Here is a 22,861-nt window from a genome sequence, read left to right on the forward strand (position 1 = left end):
GAATCTGTCCTAGTGACCCTTGCTGTGAGGGGGGCAGCTTTAGTTATCTCCAGGGGGTCATCCCCATTTCCACGGGGTCTGCAGAGGGTCCCACGCTGCAGCCAGCTGCGCCCTGATGCCACCACTCTCCCTGCAGCCCTGCTCCCCTTTGCCCAAAGGCCTTGCTTTCAGGGCTTGGAAGCAAGGTGGCATTTTAGGGGTTGGGATTCACTCTTTACTGAAACCCTGAGGTTGTTGGCAGTACCAAGGGAAGCTCAGTGGTCCTGTGGTGATCTGGGTGCCATGTGGGGCACACTGGGAGTTCTGATCTGCCAGGGCATGAATAGCTGTCCCAAGGTGAATGTTGGGTTAAACTTCTCCCCATCTCTGAGCCCAAGGGACTGAGCTGTGGGGTTGCTGGTGCTCCCTCTCTGCCTGGTGCTGACATCCCTTCCCTGCAGGTTCACCCCAACACCATCCACATCTGTGCCGTGACAGTGGAGTACGAGACCAAGACAGGACGCCTGAACAAAGGGGTGGCCACCAACTGGCTCAAGAGCAAGGTGCCTGACAAGAATGGGAGCAACAACCTGGTGCCCATGTACGTCAGGAAGTCGCAGTTTCGCCTGCCCTTCAAACCCAGCACACCCGTCATCATGATCGGACCGGGGACAGGCATAGCCCCCTTCATCGGCTTCATTCAGGAGCGGGCCTGGCTGAAGCAACAAGGTGAGGGCCCAGAAACTTCCCTGGTGACTGGAGCTGCTGCAGCTGGTGCTCTGTGGGTCCAGTTGGTGCCTCCAAGGTGCAGCATGTGCTGCTCCCATCGCTGGTGCCTCTAGTAAAAAGCAGAGGCGGTGGAGCAGGGTGAACAGCACTATGTGGTTTTGCCCAGCACGAGGATGCTTTCCTGGCCACAGAGGATGTTTGGGGGGGCAGAGAGACCTGAGTGGGTTCTCAGACCTCTGCCACCGTGTTGCCAAATAACCCCAGTCAAGCCACCTAAACTTATTTTTAAGTTTCAGGGTACTTCTAGGAGTCAGTCTTGAGCTTCCCCTTATAGACAGAAGCAGTGGCGCAGCGCTGCCTCCCCTGGGTGGGCAGGATGAGGGGAGGGGGGGAGGGCAGGGTCGGGGGCTGCAGGGGGCAAACTGACGGGGGCTGTGTGACCCTGCAGACAAAGAGGTGGGCGAGACGGTGCTTTACTACGGCTGCCGCCATGAGCGGGAGGACTACCTGTACCGCGAGGAGCTGGCCCGCTTCCGCCAGGAGGGCGTCCTCACCCAGCTCAACGTCGCCTTCTCCAGGGACCAGGCTGAGAAGGTACCGCTCTCGTCCCCTGGCCACTTGGGTGTGCTGTCCTTCCCTGGGGCAGCAGGGGAAGAAAAGGCCCGGAGGGCTGGAGCCTCGCTGCTCGGGAAGGCCCATGGCAGTCACAGCACCACCCAGCGCCTTCGCTGTCTTGTGGAGCCGTGAGCTCCGGCTTGGCTTCCCCTCCCTCGCCACGGCCTGCGGCGTGGGGGCTCTGCTCCTCTCGCCTCACTCCCGCCCTGTTTCCTGCCAGGTTTATGTTCAGCACTTGCTGAAGAAGAACAAGGAAAATGTCTGGAAGCTGGTTCATGAGGGGAACGCTCATATCTACGTGTGCGGGTAGGTCCGGGGCCAGGGAAGGGACTTTGGGGAAACGTTCCTGTTCTCAGGAAGACGAGTGTGGCTCCGTTACCCCCTTGTACGTTACAAGCCTCAGGAGGGTTACGCTGTCCTTGTTCCGAGGGGAGGGCAGGCGGCCAGGGTGGGCGAACCATCCGTGTTCGGGTGTTGAGAGGTGACCGGGGCTCTGTGGCTCTGGGGTAACTGCCTCGCTCATGGTCCCCTTGTTTCCAGCGACGCTCGCAACATGGCCCGGGACGTGCAGAACACCTTCTACGAGATCGTGGCTGAGTTCGGGCACATGAGCCAGCCCGAGGCCGTGGACTATGTAAAGAAACTGATGACGAAGGGCCGGTACTCGCTGGACGTCTGGAGCTAAGAGTGGGGCTGGTGGGGCCGGGGAGAGACCAGGCAGGGGCCTGGGGGAGGTGGAAAGTGCCTGCTTGCCCACTGCTGCTGGGGGTGACAGTGTTGTCCCTAGCCCACAGCTACCCTAGTGTCACTCCAAACCCCTCCTGGGCCACAGCAATGCCCCCGACACCCCAGGGAGCACCTCATGGCACTAGGGTTTGCCTTGAGGTCAGGGACATGGCTGATGCGGAGCAGGAGGGATGGACGGTGCCACGGGAGCTCTGGGGTCCTTCCCGGAACAGGAGGTGTTGCCTTATCCCCTGGGGCTGGAGACCACCCTGCGGACAGCAGAGGGGTGGAGGAGCCAAGAGCCCCCTGCGCCGCAGGCTTGGTGTGAGGGCATGGCCGGGGGCAGGGATCTGTCCTCGCCTCCCTCCCACCCCATTTGGCTGTCTCAGGTGTGGGGCTGGCAGGTGGCTCTGGGCACAGAGCTGCCCCGTGCCACCAGGACCCCCCAGGCACCCCTGCTCCTTTCCCCCGCTGCCCACCTTTGCTCCAGCACACAGTGGGGAGGAGATTGCTCCTCTCCCCTCTGGAAGAGACCTGGTCTGGGGGTGTCTCAATCTGCAGGGGCCCTGCTTGCTCCCTGGGGTCCTGCAGCGCCCAGCCCCTCCCCCATGCTGTGTACGGTCATTTTTTAAATACTGTTTTTATTTTAACATCTTTGTGATTTAATAATGGAAAAAAAAAAAACCAACAAAACAACTTTCTGGCTGTCCAATGACTGTAAATTATTTAAATACATTTGCCCTTGGAATAAAAATACTGTTTCTGTCGTCTCCTTCCTGCCCTCCCCTCTGCTCAGCCAGAGGGAAGAGGGAGGCTTCCAAGGAATGGGGCAAGACACCGGAGTCCAGACAGCATCGAGGAGGTGGGAATGGGAGATGGAGCCGGTGGGGAGAAACAGTCCTGGCCCCCACCCTGCCCCCCTTCAATTCCGCTTCGTGTCTTTGTTCTTGTTCTGAAACTTCTGGTGGACGACTCGGAGGGTGGTGAAGAAGTTCCCCAGGAAGAGGATGAGGAAGGAGAGGCCGCACATGAGGACCTGTGGGAGCCGCAGAGGCACAAGTCACAAGAAGGACCTGCCTGGGGCATCCCCCTCCCCAGGGCAGCTGCCTGGGAGCCCCCTTACCTGCCATTCCTTGCATTCCGGGTGCTGGATCATGCGGAAGAGGGTGATGGCGTTGCAGAGCTGCCAGAACTGCAGGAGAGAGGAGAGTTAGGGGAATTTCTGCTTTCCGAGGGTCAGCCCCATGCTGACGCTCATCCAGCTGCACCCTCTGGATTGAAACCCTGTCCGGGCTCAGGGCGAGGCCTCATGCCAGAGGACCCCCGCTGGGACATGTCTCCCTTTCTTTCCACCTCCTGGTGCCCAACAGTCAGGAGGAAGCCTCAGACCTGCCTGCTGCTTTTGGCCATGGGCCTAAAGGATCTGACCAAGGCAGAACTGGACCTTCAGGAGCTGAGGTTCAGGAAAGGTTCTCAGAGCCAGCATCTCTGCTGTATTTTGCACATCACTTGAGTGCTTGGCAGAACTACCCCCAGCCCCCCCAGCTCCTCGCTAACCGAGTCATCGAGGTGGTGGGTGCTTTGGAGGGAGAGAAAAGGCTCAGCGTGTGTTGAATGCATTTCCCTGCCCCTGGCACCCATATCGCACGGCTGCAGCCGCCTGCAGGGACCTGTGTGAGGTCCAGGCTGCCCAGCGCAGCTGGGAATGGGGCACGATCCACTCCCCCCTGAGGCTCTAGCAAGTCCCCGCAAGGATCTGTGCACACTCACCTGCCCGAAGAAGAGGAAGGGAAGCAGGAACGTGAGGCCTCTCCACATCCAGGACTGGAAGCCCTCTGCAAAGGATGAAGGGCTGCATGGGGACCCGAGCACACGCTCGCTGGGGGAGCGGAGGTCTGCCTGGTTAACGCAGCCTCGCCGGGGGCACTTGTACTCGCAGGGAGGACTGGGGCAGGGAGTCCTAGTGCTCATCTGCCGTGCGCCTCTGGAGGAAGCTGCTCTGGTAGAGCTGCCCTCGTCCCCAGCTGCTGTCCCTCAGCCTGAGCACTTGGTGTTGCAGGGGCTGGGGAGGTAGGTGGGGTGTTGGAGGGACGTTCCTTGTCTGAAGGAGCTTCCTGGGGGAAGCAGGGATGCCAGGAGCCACATCCACTGCTCCTTTGAATCCTGAGGGAGCCATCTGTGGGCCGGTGACCCCAGGAGAGCAGGAGGAGGGGGGGCATCCAGCCTAGGGGATGCTGGCACCTCACAGGGGATGCTGCTCTCAGAGCTTTGGCTTGTAGCTTTTACCGTTTCTGCCACTAATAAACCACAGTCAAACCTTGAAACAAAAGTAACTGTCACGGTTGTCTTGAACAGAAACCACAGGTCACCGTTAGCTGAGCAGCAGGCTAGTGCTGGAGGGAGGCTGCTAGCTGCCCCGGGCCCTGCAGCAAGGGCAGGTCCCAGCTTACCCACAGTCAGATCCATGTTGTGCCTCTCGCCCAGCGCTCGCAGCCGGTACAAGCACCCGCTCTGATAGTAGTACTGGAGGAACTGCACGAAGCCTGCAGGGAGAGCACGGAGGTGGTCAGCAAACGCCCAGGCATCGTCCCCTGGCGCCAGCATCAGCTCTGAGAGGGCTCTGCACGCAGCCCATGCCCGGGCCAGGGCAGGACAGAGGCCAAGGCAAAACCCTGCTGAGCCGAGAGCTGCAGCCAGGTCCCCACGTGTCTCAGAGCTGGGCAGGCACGCTCGGTACCCGAGGCCAGCCGTGGTCCCAGCCCCCTGTCCCAGCACAGGCAGCAGCACTTACTCTGGTACATGGAGAAGGAGAGGAACTGGTTCCTGAACATCTGGTACATGAGCCCATCCGGCCTGCGGAGAGATGGTGCTGGCTGGGGGACGTGGGGCTGAGAGGGGACGCAGCCAGCCCTGCCTGCCCCGCAGCCAGGGTAAGGGCACTGCTGCCTCGCCCCAGCGCCCACCAAAACAGGGGTTTGAGATGGCCCTTCCACAAGAACTGTGATGCAGGGGATCGCGTTTCCCAGCCCAGGGACCCTGCCTGGGCGGGGGCTGCTTTTGTTTCGGGGGCTTGAGCCTGGAGGGGAACGTGTGGAGGTGACTGTTAGACCACACCATCCACAGAGCAGGACTACCGCCCACCATGGCCACGGCGAGACGGCAGCAGCCACAAGCCACCTGGGTTAGGGCAGCGAAGGCCCCTCCGTCTAAGCTGGCGGCAGCCCAAGCAGGCCGGGGTCTCTACAGCCAAGAGGGGGGCTGCAGACTTACCATGTCAGCATGACACCAGAGAGGAAGGTGGAGACGTAGTGATGGAAAACCCACCAGCCTTTGATTCTGGAAGGCAGACACAGAGAAGGGGCATCGCGTCTTGAACGTGAATCAAGACCCCAACACGCACCAGGAGAGCAGAGCCGGCCCAGCACCAGCCACCCCCCAGGGCAAGGCGAGGAGCGGGGCTGGTTACGAAACGGCCGTGGGGTGGCACGACCCAGTGCCTCCGGTTCAGGTGGCACCCAGGGGCTGGGGCCCTTCCAACCGCTGCTCCACCTTCCCGCACCGCCTCTGCACGGGGAGTTCCTCCTGCCCCGCTCGTACAGCTCATTACCGGCGTCTGCTACACACCCTGAGTAGGAGTGAGCTGCTCCCGTGGGAAGCGTGGAGCTACGTGGTGGGTCCCAATTCCCTGGCCTTGCAGAGAAGGACCAACTGGCTACATGTTCCCCTCCCCAAGCCCAGGGGACTCACTTGGATCCGTTGTTGATCAAGATGCTCTCTCGGATGGTGAGGGTGCAGTAGTACCACACCAGGACGAAGTTAAAGACGGCATCTGTCACCCTGGTGGGAAATAGCAGGATGTAAAGGTGGCAGCAGAGCCACTGCCCGTGCGTTGGGGCCACAGGGAGAGACAGCCATCGCTGCAGGATGGCCACCCGCCCGGGCAGGGGGGCTGGCTGCTTCGCCATCCACCGTGGCCACAGCAGCCACAAAAGCCACCCCCACCTCCAGGGTAGTGGCCAGATCCTTTGTCAGGATCTCCTGTTCACCTCTGGACATTTTGGGATGGGAGAGGAGGACACAGGGGCCCTGGGAGGAGATCTCTGTCCGGCATCCAAGCCAGGCTCACCTGGAGTTAAGAAGGAACCGACAGGAGAAGGAGAGGATGAGTAAGATGATGGTGAGGTAGAGCTTGAACTTCTCATACTCATCTTTATACGCAAACCTGCAGGGAAGCACAAGGACGGGCTTGGAGCAAGGCGGCTGCTGGAGGTCTGTGTCCTCCTGTCCCACCCAGCTGGACAAAAGGGACATCCCATTGGGAACCTCCAGGGCATGCTTGGGAAAACCCTTGTCCCCTGGGTATTTCTGAGAGGGAGGCACACCAGGCTGCTTTCACACAGGGGAGACAGCTTCAAGACACCCCAAACCGTGCCAACCTGGCGGGTGGCCCCGAGGGCTCTGGGGAGCAGCTGGGCGGGTTGGCATCTGCTCAGCTCTTCAAGGGGAGGCCTGGGAACCTGGGAGGGGGACATGGGCTCCTGGCTGGGCACCTCTGGCATCAGTGTCCCAGCACATGGGGGGTTCTTGGAGGCCAAAACCAGCTGTTGGTGTGTCCCAAGGGAGGAGGAGGGGGCTCGCCAGTGGCTGCACAAGCCTGTCCCTCCTGGAAGTCCCTAACCCAGGGGAAACCGGAACACAGTGGAGGATCGCGTTTAGCTTGTCAGAGCTAACAGTCCATCCCAGCCCAGTGGCAGGAGCATAGGGGGGAGTCGAGGACGCTGCTGAGTCTGGGAAAGGAAGCAGGGGACAGCCTGGGAAGGGAACCTGCACCGGGCAGGTCGAGCCAGCCACGTGGCTGCATGTGCAGCAGCTCAGCCCGGGAAGAGCCATCATTTCCGAGGGACATGGGGATCCCGAGCCAGGCAAAGCGCAGGGCAGCAGCGACGAGAGGGCCGTACTTGGCCTGCTTGCTGAGCAGCGTGACGTTCACATTCCCGAGCACCAGACTCAGGTACAACCTGGGGAGAGAGCAGAGGCATCAGGACAGGCACCCGCCCAGGAGCTGGCAGCGCCGCAGCGGTGGCGAGGCAGAGCTGTCCCCGCTCGTGCCGCAGGGCCGGGAAGGAGCCCCCGGGCCGGGAAGGAGCCCCCGGGCCGGGAAGGAGCCCCCGGGCCGGGAAGGAGCCCCCGGCTGTTTTCCACTTGGAGCTGCCAGGCGGCGTGACTGGCCCAAAGCTCTGGCGTCTCCTCCCAAGGGCAGGGGGGCGGCAGCCGAGCACAGAGCCCACCTCCTGCGGGCACCAGGGTGTTCGCCGGGGCTCTGCCCCACGCACGGCTGCCGCCCAAGGGTGGGTGAAGGCCACGAGCGGGCAGAGCAAGGGGGACGAGGGCAGCGCGGCAGAGGCTCAGCCTGGCTCCTGCCCAGGCATCCTCCCAGGAGTGGAGCAGGGCAGCTGTGACACTGCCAGGAGCAGGGTGACAGCAGGTTTGTGCCTCACAGTGTTACCGCCGCAGGGAGGTGGAAGAAGGACTTGGTGTTTCACCCAGAGACGAGGCACCTCTTACCCGTTCTTCTTTGGCAGATAAGCCTCCATCTCAAAGAAAACGTTCTGCCTCTCTTTTATTAGGCTCTGGATCTCTCGGACGGATTCCTCCTGCTCGGGGCTCACGTGGGCTCTGCATCTGGGGAGGCAACACAGGCGCTGGCATCAGGATAGCCCCTGTGACACGATCGGCACGTGCTGGCACTCGATACAGGACTGTCTCAGACAAGGACACCCCAAGGACAGGGAAGACAGACTAGAGGCAAGTCCAGGACTCCATCTGCAGGGCAAGCTCCTCTGTCAAGCCGGGATGTTGCTTGAGAAAAGGAAGCAGGAATGAGACCGAGGTGAGGTCAGGCGGGTCTTCTTGCCCTCGAGGGAGGACGGAGAGAGCTTTGTGCAGGAGGGGAATGGGTCAAAGTTACCTGCAGAGCCCTCGAGAGCCCTGAACTGTGAACAAGGCACAAATCGGGGCAGAGGAAAGGGAAGCTGAGGAAGATCTGCCTGGGTGAGCCCAGACCTCCACAGACAGCCCTTTGCTATCCATGAAGCTGCAGGAAGGTCTGTATTGGAGACAGAGCCACGAGACGAGCTCAACGGCCCCATCCTTGCTGCTTCTCCCCTCCCATCCCACCCCATTGCAGGACACCAGCTTACTTTTTGAGGGACAACGACAGCTCCTTCAGCCGCTTCTTCTGCCATGCGATGGAGCTGGAGATCCCGTCCTGCAGCTTGGTTAGCTCCTCGAGTTTCTGCTTGTACAGCTTGTGATTATCCTGGGGAAGAGAGACCAGCACAGGTTACAGCTGCCTGCCCCGCCACCCCTGTCCTTGGGCCCTCTGCGGGGGCATCTGTTGACGCATCTGCTAAAACCTGCCTTCAACTTCACCTGCACAGCAGCTGGGTAAGACAAGAGGTGGTTGCAGAGGGCCAGGCGTGTTTGGGGACAGCCTGCAGCCACCCCTGCTGCCGCGGGGGCAGAAGCAGCCGCTGGGGACGCCCAGCCCCAATCCCAAGGAAGGTACCGACACCCGCATGGCACAGCCTGGTCCTGCCCTCGCACGTGGCTCCTGTCCAGCCCCCCTAGTTGCGGGCTGTGGAAGTCCAGCCAGCAACGCCGTCCCACTGGGGATGCTCCCGTGGCTGGGAAACCATTGAGTGCGGTGCAGGGGACAGGAAAGACTCAAAAAAACCCTGCTGCTGGGGCCAAGGCTACGACTGAGGGTCACAGCCACCTCGGAGCAATGGCTTCAAGTGCTGGGACGGGACAAGCGGCTCTCTGCCCGGAGGTTTGTGCAGCACCTGCCGCTGCCCTGACTCGTGGCTCTGGGGCTCTGTCCCGAGCACCCCAGGAAGAGGAAAGAGCCCGTCAACGAGCAGGACAAAGAGGACGGACTTGCAGCAGGGCTGCAGCCAAGTGCCCGGCTCCTCGTAACCCAACCGCACCTGGGTAAGGCAAGATGCCATTCTTCCGCTATATTTAGAAAGGAAAGGAGAGCATGTGCTGGATCAATGCTCCTTCTGGTCCAGGTCAGCTGGGAAACGGCCTCACCTCGACCACGGGCAGCCTGAACGCCACCTCCACCAGAGAATTAAATGCTGCTTGCAACAACCCTTGGACTAGACCTTGGCGCACACACATTTGGGCCTCCGTGGCTCTTATCGAGCACTTTATCAGCAGATCTCAAAGCTGTTCCCAAAGGAGAAAGGTGAAACTGAGACGCAGAGGAGGGAAACAACGCATTCTCCCTCCGGTGGCAAGCAGCGCAGGGTGGGAACAGATCCCAGCTAGCCCCAGCTCCCCCAGCAGTGATTTATGGCCCCAGTCCTCTCATGGGACATTCCCTGCTCAACCACCAAGCTTCCCCGTTACCATCTGGAGTCACCCCTTCCTCTTGCTCGGCAGTTAACCGAGAGCAAGTGGCTTTTGTGACAGCTCCTTGAGCCGTGCCAGCACCCGAGCATGGTGCTCGGAGAGAGCCTGGATCAGGAGCCACCTCCAGAGACGGTTTCCGAAGGAAAGGGCCGGCGCTGCATGGCTGCACGCCAGGTTCAACGTGGGCGACCCAGGACGTCCACGCAACCCTTGTGGAGCAAGAGGAGGTTTCTCAAAGCCTCCCCTTGCCCCAGATCCGGGCACAGCTGCGACGCGTCCGCCGCAGCATCCGCTTCACCCCGCTCCCGGCGGGGAAAGAGGGGGGAAAGGGAACTGGTGCGGCAGGAGGGGGTGAGCCGGCCTTCTCCCGGGGTGACCCTACCTTGAGCTGAACCTGCCCACTCCTGCCCCCCGCAGCGAGCGCCCTGGGGATTACACAGAGCGGGTGGGAACACCGCCGGTACCGGCCCCCTTCCAGCCCAGGGCCCCGGCGACAGCGGGGCACCGGAGGCAGGGTGCCCGGCGTCGAGGCGGGGGAGCAGGCTCCGGGGGACTCGGTGCCCGCCCGCGGCGGGACTCCCGGCTGGCGGCGGGCTGGCCCGGGAGGAGCGGCGGAGAGGGCGAAGGAGCGGCTGCCGCCCCGCTCCGGGCCTGCCCCGCCGGGCAGCGCCGCTCGCCGCTCCCCGCTCCCGGCCTCTGAGAACCCGGAGGTCCGGCGGCTCCGGGCCGCGTCCGCCGCAGGCCGGGCAATTCCACCGGCCGGGCCTGGGCAGCCCCGGCTCCCGCCGAAGCCCCGTGTCCCGGCGCGGCTCCCCGGGGGGTTCCGGCACCCCCCGCCCCGCTCTCCCCGGACCCACAAGGGCTCGTCAATGAGCCGTGACCGACGGCAGGGGCACACGGGGAAAAGCCACCGGCATCCCAGGAGGGAGACCCCGGCCGTCCGCGGTCCCCGTCCCCCGGCAGGGATGCTGCCGGCCCACCCGCCGCCGCCTCGGAGCCTCCCCCCCGCCCGGTGACAGCAACCCCGGGGTGCCCCGGCTCGGCGGGAGCGGTCCCTCTCCCGAGCGCTGCCCCGGCAGACCTGAACGACGGCCCGCCCCCATGCAACCGCGGACCCGTCCCTCCGCCCCTCGGTCCCGGCGGTGGCTGCCCAACGGCGGCGGAGGTCACCGACCCCCCTCGGGCTCCGCCGGGGTGCGCGGCGGCCGGCGGTACCTGGATGCGCTGATACCCGCCCTGCAGCTCCCCCCACTCCCGCAGGCCCTCGGCGGCGGCGGCGGCGGCGGCGGCGGCAGCGGGGGGGGAGCGGCCCCCGCGCGCGGCCATGGCGGCGGGAGCGGCCCCGGCGCGCGGCGCTGGGCTGCGCTGGGGCGGCCGCGGCTCCCGCCCGCTTCCGCGCACGCCCCGCGGGGGGCGGGGCCGAGGGGGGCGGGGCCGGTGCTTGGGGTGTTCCCTGTAGGAGCGGCCCGGGGCGAGGAGGGGGCGGGGCGGGGGCGGGGCCGGCCCTCGGGGCAGAAGAGGCGGGGGGGGGGGGGGGGGCGGGGGGGGAGGCTCAGCGCGGGCATCAGGGACTATTTCCTCACGGAGGGAGCGGGCGAGCGTCGGGACAGGCTGCGCAGGGAGGTGGTGAGCCACCGCCCCCGGGGGCGTTGGAAACCCGCTTCTAGACAGGGTTTAGTGGGCGTGGGGGTGTTGGGCTGGCGGTTGGACGCGGTGAGCTTGGAGGCCTTTTCCAACCTCAGTGGTTCGGTGGTTCTGTGGCCTGGGGGTGCTGGTCGGCAGCCGGCTGGACATGAGCCGGCAGTGTGCCCAGGTGGCCAAGAGGGCCAATGGCATCCTGGCCTGTGTCAGCCATGGTGTGGCCAGCAGGAGCAGGGAGGTGATGGTGCCCCTGTACGCGGCACTGGTGAGGCCGCCCCTCGAATGCTGGGTCCAGTTTTGGGCCCCTCGCTGCAATAAGGACATGGAGGTGCTGGAGCGTGTCCAGGGAAGGGCAGCGAAGCTGGTGAAGGGTCTGGAGAACAGGTCTGATGGGGAGTGGCTGAAGGAACTGGGGGTGTTTAGTCTGGGTGGCTGAGGGGAGACCTTATCGCTCTCTACAACTGCCTGAAAGGAGGGTGTGGTGAGGGGGGGGTCGGTCTCTTCTAGTAACAAGTGGTAGGACAAGAGGAAATGGCCTCAGGTTGTGACAGGGGAGGTTTAGATTGGACATGAGGAAAAATTTCTTCACTGAAAGAGCAGCCAAGCACTGGACCAGGCTGACCAGGGAAGTGCTGGAGTCACCGTCCCTGGAGGTGTCCAAAAAACACGTGTAGAGGTGGCACTTTGGGACATGGTTTAGTGGATGTGGGGGTGTTGGGCTGACGGTTGGACTGGATGATCTTAGAGGTATTTTCCAGCCTTAATGATTCTGTGGTGCTATGGCCAGAGAGCTTCGGTGGGCGCACAGGGTGCTCTGGGGCTCAGCGGGCCGGTCCACCATCAGCCCCAGCGGCGCGTGGCATGAACTCACCAGCATGGGGCTGGCTCGCTCCGTCCCTGGCTGCATGTACCGGAATTACAAACTGGAGGGGATGATCTAAACTGAAAACCCCCAGGAAATTCTTACGACAGAGTGCAAGGAAAGCCCAGGAGCGTTTATCCATAATGTGTTATCTTGTGATGTCAATGTGAAGAACATACAAGGCCACGCGAGAGGGAACAGCACTGAGTTTAGGTTTCACACTGAGTTTTGGTGTTTCAGAGTTCCAACCACGCCAAGAGGTTTGGTTCTCATGTTGGAAGGTGGCGAGGGAGAAACGGGGTCTTGCCAGACAATCCAAGCAGCGAGTCCATGAGAGGCCCATGTCTGGGGGCAGCTGAGGGGGTGCACGCAGCGTGGAGGGACTTTGGAAATGGGGAAATTCCGTCATCACCTCTCCGGGCTGGACGTGGGCACAGCCAAACTCTAAATTTACCATCCCAGGCTGCGGATTGATGAACTGTTTCAGAGCTAACCCTGCTGGCCCCCCACCCCTGGGGTAAGGAGCAGGCCTGACAACGGGCTTACAGCGCCCGTCGCTTACCCCAGAGATGAGCAGCGTGTAACGGGCTGCCTCCTGTGGGACTCGCTTTCCCCAAACTGCCCCCTTCTACAGCTCATCTGAGTTCCCCTAATGCTCCAAAACTTGACCCAAAAACCCACGGAGCTAAAAATGAAAGCCTTTCCCTCACGTTAAGATCTTGTTTTCAAACAGAGTTCAAGGAATTTCTACCGACGCGGCGGTACGGACAGGGAAGCGCCCTTGCCCGCTAGGTGGTCTCTTCGCTACCTGTCAGTAATTCGGTTCAGAGATGTCGGTGATTCTGGTCCCATAGATTCGTGCCTCCCAGTCCGAGAGCTGTTTCACAAAGCCCCGGTGTGGTCTCATGTTCGTGTTGCATTTCAGAACATAGTCCCAAGCTCTCTGTGAACAGAAGGAAAGCAGAGAAGCGTTAGGAATTTGAACCGAAAGTGAATCTCGGGTATGGAGACGAAGCAGCTGCGCTTGTATCTTTGCATTTGCTCCCTGTGCTGGACAGCAAGAACCTGCAGATGAGACTTCGGCTACCAAAGCAGGGCCAGACAGGATCCAGCTGTGAACTCCAGAGAAGCCTGTCACCTCCATCCCCTGCTCTCCCGGGTACAAGGATGGCTCAGGCCAGTATCATCTTGCGTTATTTCACACCAATGCAGCAACGCCGTCCTGGATTTTCACCCTAAAACACTGTTTCTTCCACGGACAGTAAGTGAAGCAGTGAAGTGTCAGCTATTCCCAGGTGAGTAACAACGGCTACCATGTTTCTGGATTGGCGTGACCTGATGTGGCAGAGCAGCAACGACACCCCAGTTATCCCACTGCATTAATTACAGCCGCCTTAATCATTTGTTAGTTCGAAGTAATCAGCTCCGCACTCGGGGCAGATCCACCAGCACTACTTTGCTTTACTCCAGCTGCATTCTTGGGTTTGCCCCGTAGTGCCCATCTCCCTGCTTTTAAAACAGCCTGCCCCAGCGCTCGGAGGATTGCCTCGGCGCAACAAGACCAAAGGTTAGAAGACAGCGCTCCTTTGGTTTGTTTTTCTAATCCCAGCCATCCTGCAGGCTCCGAGGCAGATCTTCCAGTGTTCACTCCTCTGGGCCCACAGCGTGGATGTCTCCAGTTTCCCTGAACTCAACAGATCTACTCCCCTATCGGTTACTAACAGGATAAGGGGTCGCACATCCCAAATCTGCCTTCCTTTTGCAATACCGGTGTCTCCAGAAGCTTTCAAAGATCTCTGCCTAGATGGCTTGAACGGTCTCAAGGGAATCTGTTGTGCTGCTTTCGTCGGCAAGAAACAGCCTTGTCTGCCAGCGCAAAGCCCCAGGAGAGATTTGCCCGGCCAACAGCGGGCAAGCGCCGCCCAGGCGAGCTGCAGCACACCCCTGCCGTGTCAACTGCTGCTGCTGCTGCTTTTTGGGCCCTAGGAAAATGCTGAGAGCGACCTCTTGGCACCAACGGAAAGACACTGCAAGGATCAGCCTTTGACTTTTGCACTGCCGTTGCGAGCACCTCCAGTAACTTAGCGTGCAAGGGAAGGGATATCGGCGTGCAGGAGCAATCCCACCTAGCGTCCGCAGCAGAGGCGAGACGCTGTCTGCAGCCCTGCTGGCACGCCCAACCTGAAATTCCCCGTTGGCACATGGCGATGGCAAAAGATTTCCTCCTACATTGCCAGCGTTTGCACAAAATCAATTAAATGATTAGGTACAGCCCCAGCTTCACTGGAGCTTGGACCAATCCTTTCCAGCTCCCACAGGAGGAAACGCTTTCCAAACAAGGACAAGACTTTTAAGGAGACGCCTCTGAGTTCCCTTGGGAACTAGCCTGCCCTGTGCGGAGCGGGCACCGCCAGGAGATGGTGCCTACAGCCGCCCGATGCCCGTGCGCTGTACGCCAAGGGGAAAAGGACCCAGTACTGGGGAGAGGCCACGGGGCTGTTGCACAGCCAGGTCACGCTCAGCCATCGTTCGTTATTTCTCTTACGTTATTCAGAGCCGTGGAACAGCACGTTCTGGCCACCAAACCCGTACATCCCTCCCGGGGTAGTATTACCCCATGCCAGATTTCTCTCCAGTAGTGTCTGTGGGATGGGATTGCTTCTGGATTTGGGAAGAAATCACTGCTGATGCTGAAATCGTCAGAGCCCGGCAAGCCCTGGGTTCTGAACTGCCCTGTAACCCCACGGTATTAAGAGATGGGCTTAACTCCAGTAGCTTCCACATACTTTCACTCTCAGGTCCTGGAGAGCAGGAGTACTAAGCTCTGTAACAACAGCTTTATTTTTGTAGCCTCATGGTTAGGTGGGGAAATGCGAGAATACCACAGGTGCCAGGGTAAGGACTCTCAGACCCAAAATCACACCTAAGCCACCTCCTTAACGGCATAAAGAAGATGAAATCTCATATCATAGAGCTGTTACATTATCGGGTGGATGGTCTGCATGAAAGCACATTTCTCATTACTACAGTAAGGAGGCTTCAGAAACAGAGATAAACTGCAGACCCAGCCGGTGTCTGTGGGAAATGAGTGATGTACCTTCAGGGAAAACTGGCAGGAATGCATCAGGTAGGCCATGGTCACTGTGCTGCTCCGGCTTATCCCCAGGCTGGAGAACACCAGCACTGCTCCGCCAGCCAGCTGAGCATCTGCGTAAGGAAATGCCAATCACAAATTAGCGATCTGGGAAATGGAGCTTCCAGTCGCACAGCCAAGCTCTGACCCAGGGGCAGCTGACAGGCCAGCAGCCTGAGCGACAGGAGCCCTCACGAACGCTGGCAGCAGCAGATGGGCACTGACAGCTCCCACTTCCGTAAGCGTTTGCCTTTCTTAAAAAGCCACTGGGTTAAAACGTGGCTTTGAAGAGCAGAACCAAACACCAGTGGCCAGTCAGTGCTTCGTTACAGATCACTGTCACCTTTCCATCAGGTCACAGGAGTGGTCTGGCATGACCGACCTGCTGTGGGCAGCATCACCTACTCACACTCTTCCCAGAAAGGCTCAAAGGTTTCTGATGAACGCAAGCCTCACTGTCCTCCACTCAAGCTGGATGCTGTGACTCTGTGGAGGAATTGCCTCCCAAACTGGAGGGGACTTAGACTTCAAATCCCCCACCCCTCCGTGGGCATCACCAGCAGGAAGCATGTACATGCCAGCTAGGGTGCTGGTTTTAGGATATTTTTACGGTGGACACTTTGCAGTGAATATTGCCAAGATCAGCAAACTCATTTTCTACTAAGGCTGAGCCCGGGGATACTGTCAGTCGCTCCTAACCACGTTAACTCTGCTCTGTGCCTAGAAGGCTGCATATTTTGTTCATGACCTTTTGAATTCTTTCCCTCACTCTCCAGAGCAGACAGCGTGACGTGTTTTTAGAATATCAGCAACTGAACTCTCGAATCCATAGGGCAAAGGCTCTTCTTTCACTGCTGTCGAGAGGCTGTGGGGCTTTGATTTTTTTTTTCAAGCACTAAACCAGCATTTCCATCATGATATACTAGTTCTGTTCGAAGACCTGAGTAGAAATGGCCTCGCTCCAACACACACCTGGCATGAGGACATCCACACTCCTCTCGCAGTATGTGGACAGCTTCAGCCTCGTGTTCCCCACAACCATTTCAGTTTCAGTATTCTACTCTAGACTGGCAGGTGAACAGTTTGACTATCAAGTGAACTGTACACACTTCCCCAAGAGCTACAGCTAATAAACTCTTACAGTCTGTTTTGGAAACTTCCACAAACTGATGTGAGAAAGAAACTTTCTTCTGAAACTCTACTGGGAAAAACCTGGGGCAAAATGAAAGCCAAGTAAGTGGATTTCAATATTTGGGTTTCAAGGCTTGCAAATCACGAAATTCAGTTCAGGACTACAAAATGCTATCCTCAAATATTGTTTCCTTGTTTCTTTGTTTGTGTCCAGTTGTCATTTCTTACATTGTCCCTGGATTATAAGGTCTGCGGGGACAGGGTGCTCTTTTGCTTATGGGTCTGTGCACCACTCGGCTCAGCAGGGCCTTGCTCTGTGCCAGGTGTTATTTCATAAGTGTGATGAAAGATAATGACACGGTTGGATGCCACCACAGAACAGAGCTGCGGGAGTGACCGCTGCTGTGCTGCTGCAGGCACCGAGCTGGGTTTTTTCCTGCTCTCTCTGACATAATCGGCTGCAGGGAGGTTTATGCCATCCAGGCTGAAAGTCTTCCTCGGCCCTACCGTGGGCCTGCACTGCAAATCACAAAGGTTAGCAGCATCTCGGGGGAAGTTCTCTAACGTGTGTCCCACTCTTGTTCAGATAAAGCCCTGGTGGTTGCAGATCTGGGCTGTTAAGAGCCAAAGGGTTGTATTTATTTAAGGATGGAGGAATAGGAGGGAATCCTGTGAAGCCCTGGCAGGCATCCTGCAGCAGAGCCTTTTCTGATCAGGTGGAAAGCTCACTGTTACCAGAGAGTGAGGTATTCGGAGAGTGAGTAGGACCAGCAGAGCCAGGTGCTCCGTAGAACCTCCTCTCTGTCCATCAGGCTGGTTAGTAAGGCAGCTCTGGCATCCATTAGGGTGTGGGCTTGCTTGGGAGTGCACTGATCTCAAAAGATTACGACCCTCCTGCCTGAGCTTCCTGTCCCAGTGAATTGCAGTCACTCCCATCTAATATCCCAGAGTGAGCAAGGTCTCAGGAATTCCCCATCAGGAACAACTCACCGATGAAATGACAAACGGTGGCAAAGGAAGAAAAAAGGTCTGCTTCGAGCGAATCTGGAACAGATATGTGGAGGTATTTGCCACCTTCTGCAAACCTGGAAAAAGAGCACACAGCGTGACACGGACCAGAGAAGCAGCTTTGAAAAAACGTGTTTGTTGGAGGCGAGGTGATAATTTTGTTTGCTGTTACATGTATGAGTTTTTCATCACCGTCATCATTAACATTATGATAAGGGATTTGTTATGGTAAGACACCGAGATGCTTGTAATACAGAACTGGTTTAATTGTTGATTTTCCATTCCACGTGGTATCAGCACTGATGTCTTAACCTAAACCTACAGTTTCCTTTACCCAAGAGCTGAATGAAAGCAGATGAACTGAAAGCAAGAGCGCCTCCACAGCGTGCACGGTGGCAGCTGTGTGGACATAGCCCCCCAGTTCACTTCACGTGGTTTGCTATGACAGCATCCTCTTTCTTCCACAGCTCAGGGAACTATGGAGCAAAACACTGGTGAAACGTGAAAGCACGTCATGCAGAGGGCACGGGAAGATCACCCACAGTGCAGAGACCTTTGATGTTTTCCTCTGGAGCCAAAGGCATGAGGAATGTCTGCTGGTGCACATGCACTGGGGTAGGTAACTGGGTTTGTTACTTACATTGTTTTGGTCACCACCTCCAGAAATGCTGCTGGGTTTTTCACTGTGTGAATTGGCCTTTCCAGCACAGCCTTTCCAGCCTGAGCTGCGTGGTCATGGACAGGTGTAGGTAAGGGAGGAAGACCAACAACGTGAAACACTGGTCATTCAGCTTTTACACTGAGGGGTTTGTAAGATTTTGCTCTGAAAGCTCTTCAGAGATATAGGTTCTTCCCAAAGGCTGGGGGTACGCGATAGACTCGAAATGCCAAGGGCCTCATAGTCTTCCTCTCACCCAACCCACCTGTGCCAGGGTGAGGGCCGCAGGACTGCACTGCTGCTGTGCCAGCTCTGGAGTAGAGAGCGGCCACACGGGCATGAAACAGCACTCGCATCTGCGGAGAACCACGGAGCTTTCCTCGGCGGTTCACAGGCACCGACCCCTGCGCACGGGCTCTGGTGCTGCGCCACCTCACCTTCTTCACAGGCACTGGTGAGGACAGACCTTGAACTATTTAACTTACTGTGTTACAGGCTGTTCAGAGATGTTGACTTGTGCTTTGATCTTCAGATCTTTCTGAATTTGTTGGTCACAGGCCTGCTTGAAGTTGCCCATATATAACTTTGCAGGCAGTATTTCTACAGGGTATGGCTGCAAGTTATCTAGTTCCTGCCGGAGAGAAACCATAGGCTCAGTTTAGAGGGTGTGCTTGCTCCTATCAGCATGGCAAGTTCTTAAACAGAAGTCATGTGAAGAACTGAACGCACATTTAGCCAACGGCCCATGACACATTCTAGTGTAACAATTCATTCAATCACCTGGACCTTCTGTATATTTGAAGTTTTTGCTAATTTGCTGAGAATAATGAACAGCATTGCTGTCATTGTGGCACTACTTGAAACAAATCCTAACAGAACAGGAGGCAGCGTCTGTTCTTTACGTTGTCTGGAGGGACTGCAGCATTGGATGTTCTCCCCAGCTGCTGTTTGCAAGGTTCAACGAAACCACCTGCCACCTGCGGAGCTGCAGGTGCAGCAGTGGCTCAGTGCGAGGCCGCAGCTGCTTCCCGTGTCTGCAACGTGCAGGCTGAACAAAAATACACAAGGAGCCAACAGTGCCTCTCCTTCTGTCCCTAAGGGGGCCTTGGCTCACGCTAGAGCAGAACAAGGCAGCAGCCCAACAATCTGAAGCGACAGGGACCAGCGGCTCAAACCGAGAGGCCAGGAGGGACGCGGTGTCCGATGGACACTGGTGGGGAAGCTCAGCATTTCGCTGCCTTTCCCAAAGGAGCACAAAGTGAATTGGTTTTCTCTCCTGTCCCCCAGGTTAGCACCGTGCCGCGGGTATTTCATGTGAACCAGAAGTGAACAGGAGCAACGGAGACAAAAGGCACGTGGCAATGAGATGCTCTCTGCTGCTCAGCACCCTCTGAACCTGCCCTGCCTCAGGTCCTGCCCTAGCTGTGAAAAAAGGGTAATTCTCAGAAGCCAAATAGATCAACATTTGTAGGTGAAACCAGACCATTAGGATACCAGTGCTCCAGTGGACGGCTGTTTTCTTTCTGGGCCTGTTCAATCAACGCGCCAGCATTTGCTTTGTGATCCTTACAGACACGGAACACGGCGCTTGGTAGTAACTGTACTTCTGTCTGGAAACATTTCCCGTGTACCATCCCAGATAACAACGTGCAGAGAGGGGAAGCTGCTGCTTTTCATCATCTGCTACTGTTTGTTCAGTTATCTGTGCTCTCCAGCAGGCCACTTTCGGGGTTATCAGAGGAACATTCCCAGGTTGTTTTTGAGAGCTTTCTTTCACGCAATAGAAGAGGAAAAAAAGGCAAAGTGTGGTTGTAAAAGAATTAGTGGTGAGACTCAGGGCAAGCACAGCAAGTCAAATTACATTTAATTTCTCTGTTTGAAATTTCTCTGGTGTCCGGCTCACAACTCTATTTAACTTGAATTCATCAGCCATCGTCAGTCAAATATGAATGTGAATGTCTTCTGCTTCTGAATCAGTCTCATCTCACCTGAGGCATCCACAGTATCTTCTGAGTCCTCAGAAAATGGTAGCAAGCCGAAAAACGCTTGTATCCTCCCTTCAGGACGAGCACGGGATGGCGGGTGAACCACCCCAACCTTCTGGCATGTCGGACAGCAGTTCCTTCCTCAGCATCTAACGAGATCAAAACGCCACTTGCCAGGGCAGGGTTAGTGCCTCCATTGGCACCGGGGGCTACACCTGTCCCACCGACACCCAATTCCTTTTCACTTCACCCAAGGGGCTGTAGAAAGCCCTGTTAAAAGCTAGCCTTACCCTCTGACTGTGGCTGCAGGTCAGTAACAGGGCATGCTGCTTGTCACTTGTCCTGATCTTTTATTCCTCTCCTGGCTCCTTTTGTAGGTCTAGATAAAGGGGTTTTTTTCCCCTCCCCAGTATTCTTTGGGAAATGCTTGTAGTAAGTTCCTATCATAGGCAATTATTATTAAGGCTAATAACCTTAGTTTTGTGGAGGCCCTTCTCTTTCGTCTGCCTCAGGCAAAGGCAGACAGAAGGAGGTATCTTGAATAAATCCTTCACAAGTGTCTTCAACACTCCCCTCAGTGAAGTAAATTATGGGAGATGGCTGCTCCCCGTCCTTCTCCCAAGGGATCATCCTGCTTGCCTCCAGCTAGGCCCGCTTCAGAAACGGGTCAGCACAATGGAAACCCACTCCTGATTCTTCACCCCTTCCCTTGCTACTGTCTCACCACTGAGCATTTATGAACATGCTTGCTTTGTTCATTCCCCTTACACTCCCAGACTTTTTCCTTAAAAAAATGATGTAAATCTTTGCTAGAATGCTGGTAGCCTTTATAAAGCTAACCAACAACCCTACGGAGGCGGTTCTGCACACAGCAGAGCTCCTTGCCAAAGGATGCGTGAAAGGGAAACATTTCCGTGGTTCAAGGAAGACTGAACAATTAGATGGAAAAGTTTCCAGCTGTTCACATTTCTCAGGGAACTGCATGAAATCACCACCCCCATTAAAGCTAAGTCCTTTCAAATATGATACTGTGAAAGACTTTCATAACCCTCAAAGAAGGAAGTACTCACTCTGCGGACACACAGAACTTGAGCCGATGTTTTCAGCCTCTGAAGAAGCACTGCTCCCTAAAAGACAATCATTGGACAAGCCCAATCTCAGTGAAATGTGGGGGAAAAAAAAAAAAAGAACCCATTCCTCACGTGTGACAAGGAGCTTCAGAGGGATCAGTCCACAGACAGGAAACCAGGCCTGCCAGGATGATTTGAAATAAAATCGGGACTTTTGAAGCCTAAGAACATGCAACACAGTGAAAAACCAGAGATGTAGCACAGATGTGCGTTTTTCGAATAGAACTGGGTAAATTTGAATCTCTTCCAAAAAGCTCATCAAATTAAATGAGGGAGGAATATCTCTCTGGCAGTGAGGTCTTCACTAACAGGGGTCACACGCACCTTTTTCTTTCTCCTCTTCCTCAGAGTCACAGCAATCCAAAGAGCTGGTCTCGCAGTCATATACCACACAGTATCGGGCACACCTCAGCTCCTCGGAATCCGGTACCAGATACTTCTTCCCCGTAGGACTCTACCAGAATCACAGAGGAATTCTACCAGGAGCACAGCTCCACTCTTTTCTTGTGGCATTAACGCCACCGACACCTTGCAAGTTACTACTCTACAGCTACGGGGTGGGTTTGGGGCTATGCCTGTGCTTGACGCTGAAAGACACGTTCAGAACTCAGCAACCGCGCAAACTACGCCGGTGAGCTTCATCAGCCACAGCGCTGAAGGTGCCGCCACTACCCTTTGTGAGACAAGCTACACTATGTTAGCTCTTGTGCAATGGTTTTCCTGATGTACAGCTCCTCTGTGCCAATCCCTTGGGCCACTGAAGCCACCTTCGCTTTGTGACAGAACGCACCCCCCAGTGGCAGAAACGGAACGTGGCTGAAACAGGCAGGGGAGAGGCTGGGACAATTCCCGTGGGTGTTAAGCCAGTTTTGCCTTACTGCTAAGTGCTAAATCCAGGGGTGGTTTACACGAACGGTAATCCCCTCACCTGTGCAATCCTGCGTGCTGTAATAATATGGCTCTCATCGTATTCACGCTGAGAACGGGCATCTGAAAAAAAACAACCAAGACAGAGCAATTGGCTTACTTGTTGCTTTAAAGGTGGACTCCTGTGCATTATCCAGTCAGTGGGAATTCAGGTGCTGACATCAACCAGAGGAAAGAGATCCATGTTTTGAGAAACGGAGACTTTCTGATGTGGATGTAACACCTGGTGTAACATGGAGCGATGCTGGCAGCTTTAGCCCTGACCCTCCGCAGCGTTCGCAGCACCAGTCCCCCGCTCCCTTCTGCTCTGCCCTGTGGTGCAGCCTGGTCCCCACTCGCCGGGCCTGCTCTGACCTCCTGGTGTCCAGCACCTCTGCCCCTGTGCTGCCCCAGAGATGGAGAGAGGGGCACCGGAGAGACCCCCGACGCCACTCCCAAACTGGCCGACTCCCTCGCCAACACATATAATAATATCCTGGTATCAGGCACCCATTTTTGGGACGACGCAAGAGGCAAACACTTGTCAGCAATCTCTGTGGACAAGGAACCTTATCTACCCCTAAAGCCGCCGGGAGCAGCGGGGCAGAGCGTGTGTCCCTGGACGGCTCAGAGCACGCCGGAGCGGCACCGAGTCATGGCACCTGACAGGAGAGACACCCCGACTGCACGGCCCGGTCGGTACAAGAGCGATGTGGCCCTTCCCCGCAGGCCGGAGCCCCCAGCCCCCGTTCCCCCGGTAGGCCGGCGCTCAGTGCCCGGCTGCGGCGGGGCCGGGCCGCAGGCCGCTGCCCGCCCCTCACCCAGCAGGCACAGGGCGCCGGACCCCGCCAGCCGCGGGCCTGGCGGCGGCTGGTTGAGGAGGTTGTAGAGGCGGCGGGGCTCGCAGAGAGCGACCCCCGCCATCCCGGGCGGCGGGCG

At 57.6% G+C, this 22,861-nt stretch overlaps 3 protein-coding genes across 5 annotated transcripts in view; 1 reads left to right on the forward strand and 2 right to left on the reverse strand.

The window, feature by feature from the left end:
• POR (cytochrome p450 oxidoreductase) overlaps window positions 1–2,771 on the forward strand; it is a 28,474-nt gene extending 25,703 nt beyond the window's left edge. The window contains exons 13-16 of the mRNA XM_086475406.1: window positions 441–708; window positions 1,157–1,302; window positions 1,544–1,629; window positions 1,864–2,771. Coding sequence (XP_086331532.1) covers window positions 441–708; window positions 1,157–1,302; window positions 1,544–1,629; window positions 1,864–2,008 — 645 coding nt within the window. The 3' untranslated portion in view covers window positions 2,009–2,771. The remainder of the gene's footprint in view (window positions 1–440; window positions 709–1,156; window positions 1,303–1,543; window positions 1,630–1,863) is intronic.
• A 154-nt stretch (window positions 2,772–2,925) lies between these two features.
• Window positions 2,926–10,794, reverse strand: TMEM120A (transmembrane protein 120A). The gene is made up of 12 exons (XM_086475402.1): window positions 10,684–10,794; window positions 8,250–8,368; window positions 7,615–7,731; window positions 7,008–7,067; window positions 6,176–6,271; window positions 5,797–5,886; window positions 5,320–5,385; window positions 4,841–4,902; window positions 4,500–4,592; window positions 3,820–3,884; window positions 3,173–3,241; window positions 2,926–3,085 (listed from the first exon to the last, which is right to left on the reverse strand). Exons 1-12 carry the CDS (start codon window positions 10,792–10,794, stop codon window positions 2,972–2,974), a joined length of 1,062 nt encoding a protein of 353 aa, XP_086331528.1. The 3' UTR covers window positions 2,926–2,971.
• Window positions 10,795–12,252: 1,458 nt separating this feature from the next.
• On the reverse strand, window positions 12,253–22,846 carry STYXL1 (serine/threonine/tyrosine interacting like 1). Of its 3 annotated transcripts, XM_086475407.1 has the most exons (9): window positions 22,744–22,846; window positions 21,945–22,006; window positions 21,341–21,470; window positions 20,957–21,013; window positions 19,890–20,035; window positions 18,387–18,532; window positions 17,226–17,320; window positions 15,069–15,178; window positions 12,253–12,914 (listed from the first exon to the last, which is right to left on the reverse strand). In XM_086475407.1, exons 1-9 carry the CDS (start codon window positions 22,844–22,846, stop codon window positions 12,783–12,785), a joined length of 981 nt encoding a protein of 326 aa, XP_086331533.1. In that variant the 3' UTR covers window positions 12,253–12,782. The 3 variants fall into 3 exon arrangements, with proteins under 3 accessions (XP_086331533.1, XP_086331536.1, XP_086331535.1); XM_086475410.1 differs by lacking the exon at window positions 20,957–21,013; XM_086475409.1 differs by lacking the exon at window positions 20,957–21,013 and having other exon boundaries at window positions 19,890–20,077; window positions 21,335–21,470.
• Window positions 22,847–22,861: the final 15 nt, after the last annotated feature.

Source organism: Leptosomus discolor, chromosome 18 (assembly GCF_034619465.1).
Source record: "Leptosomus discolor isolate bLepDis1 chromosome 18, bLepDis1.hap2, whole genome shotgun sequence".
NCBI lineage: Eukaryota > Metazoa > Chordata > Aves > Leptosomiformes > Leptosomidae > Leptosomus > Leptosomus discolor.

Bases quoted from the DNA above. Each gene is read 5' to 3' on its own strand.
- TMEM120A (XM_086475402.1), bottom strand. From the start codon at position 10,794: ATGGCCGCGCGCGGGGGCCGCTCCCCCCCCGCTGCCGCCGCCGCCGCC. The intron at 4,903-5,319 runs GTAAGTCTGCAG...ATCTCTCCGCAG, and splicing joins TCTGGTGTCATGCTGACATG to GCCGGATGGGCTCATGTACC. The intron at 3,086-3,172 runs GTAAGGGGGCTC...CGGCTCCCACAG, and splicing joins CGGAATGCAAGGAATGGCAG to GTCCTCATGTGCGGCCTCTC.
- STYXL1 (XM_086475407.1), bottom strand. From the start codon at position 22,846: ATGGCGGGGGTCGCTCTCTGCGAGCCCCGCCGCCTCTACAACCTCCTC. The intron at 22,007-22,743 runs GTGAGGGGCGGG...GTTTTTTTTCAG, and splicing joins CGGCGCCCTGTGCCTGCTGG to ATGCCCGTTCTCAGCGTGAA. The intron at 21,471-21,944 runs GTGAGGGGATTA...TGATTCTGGTAG, and splicing joins CAGCACGCAGGATTGCACAG to AGTCCTACGGGGAAGAAGTA.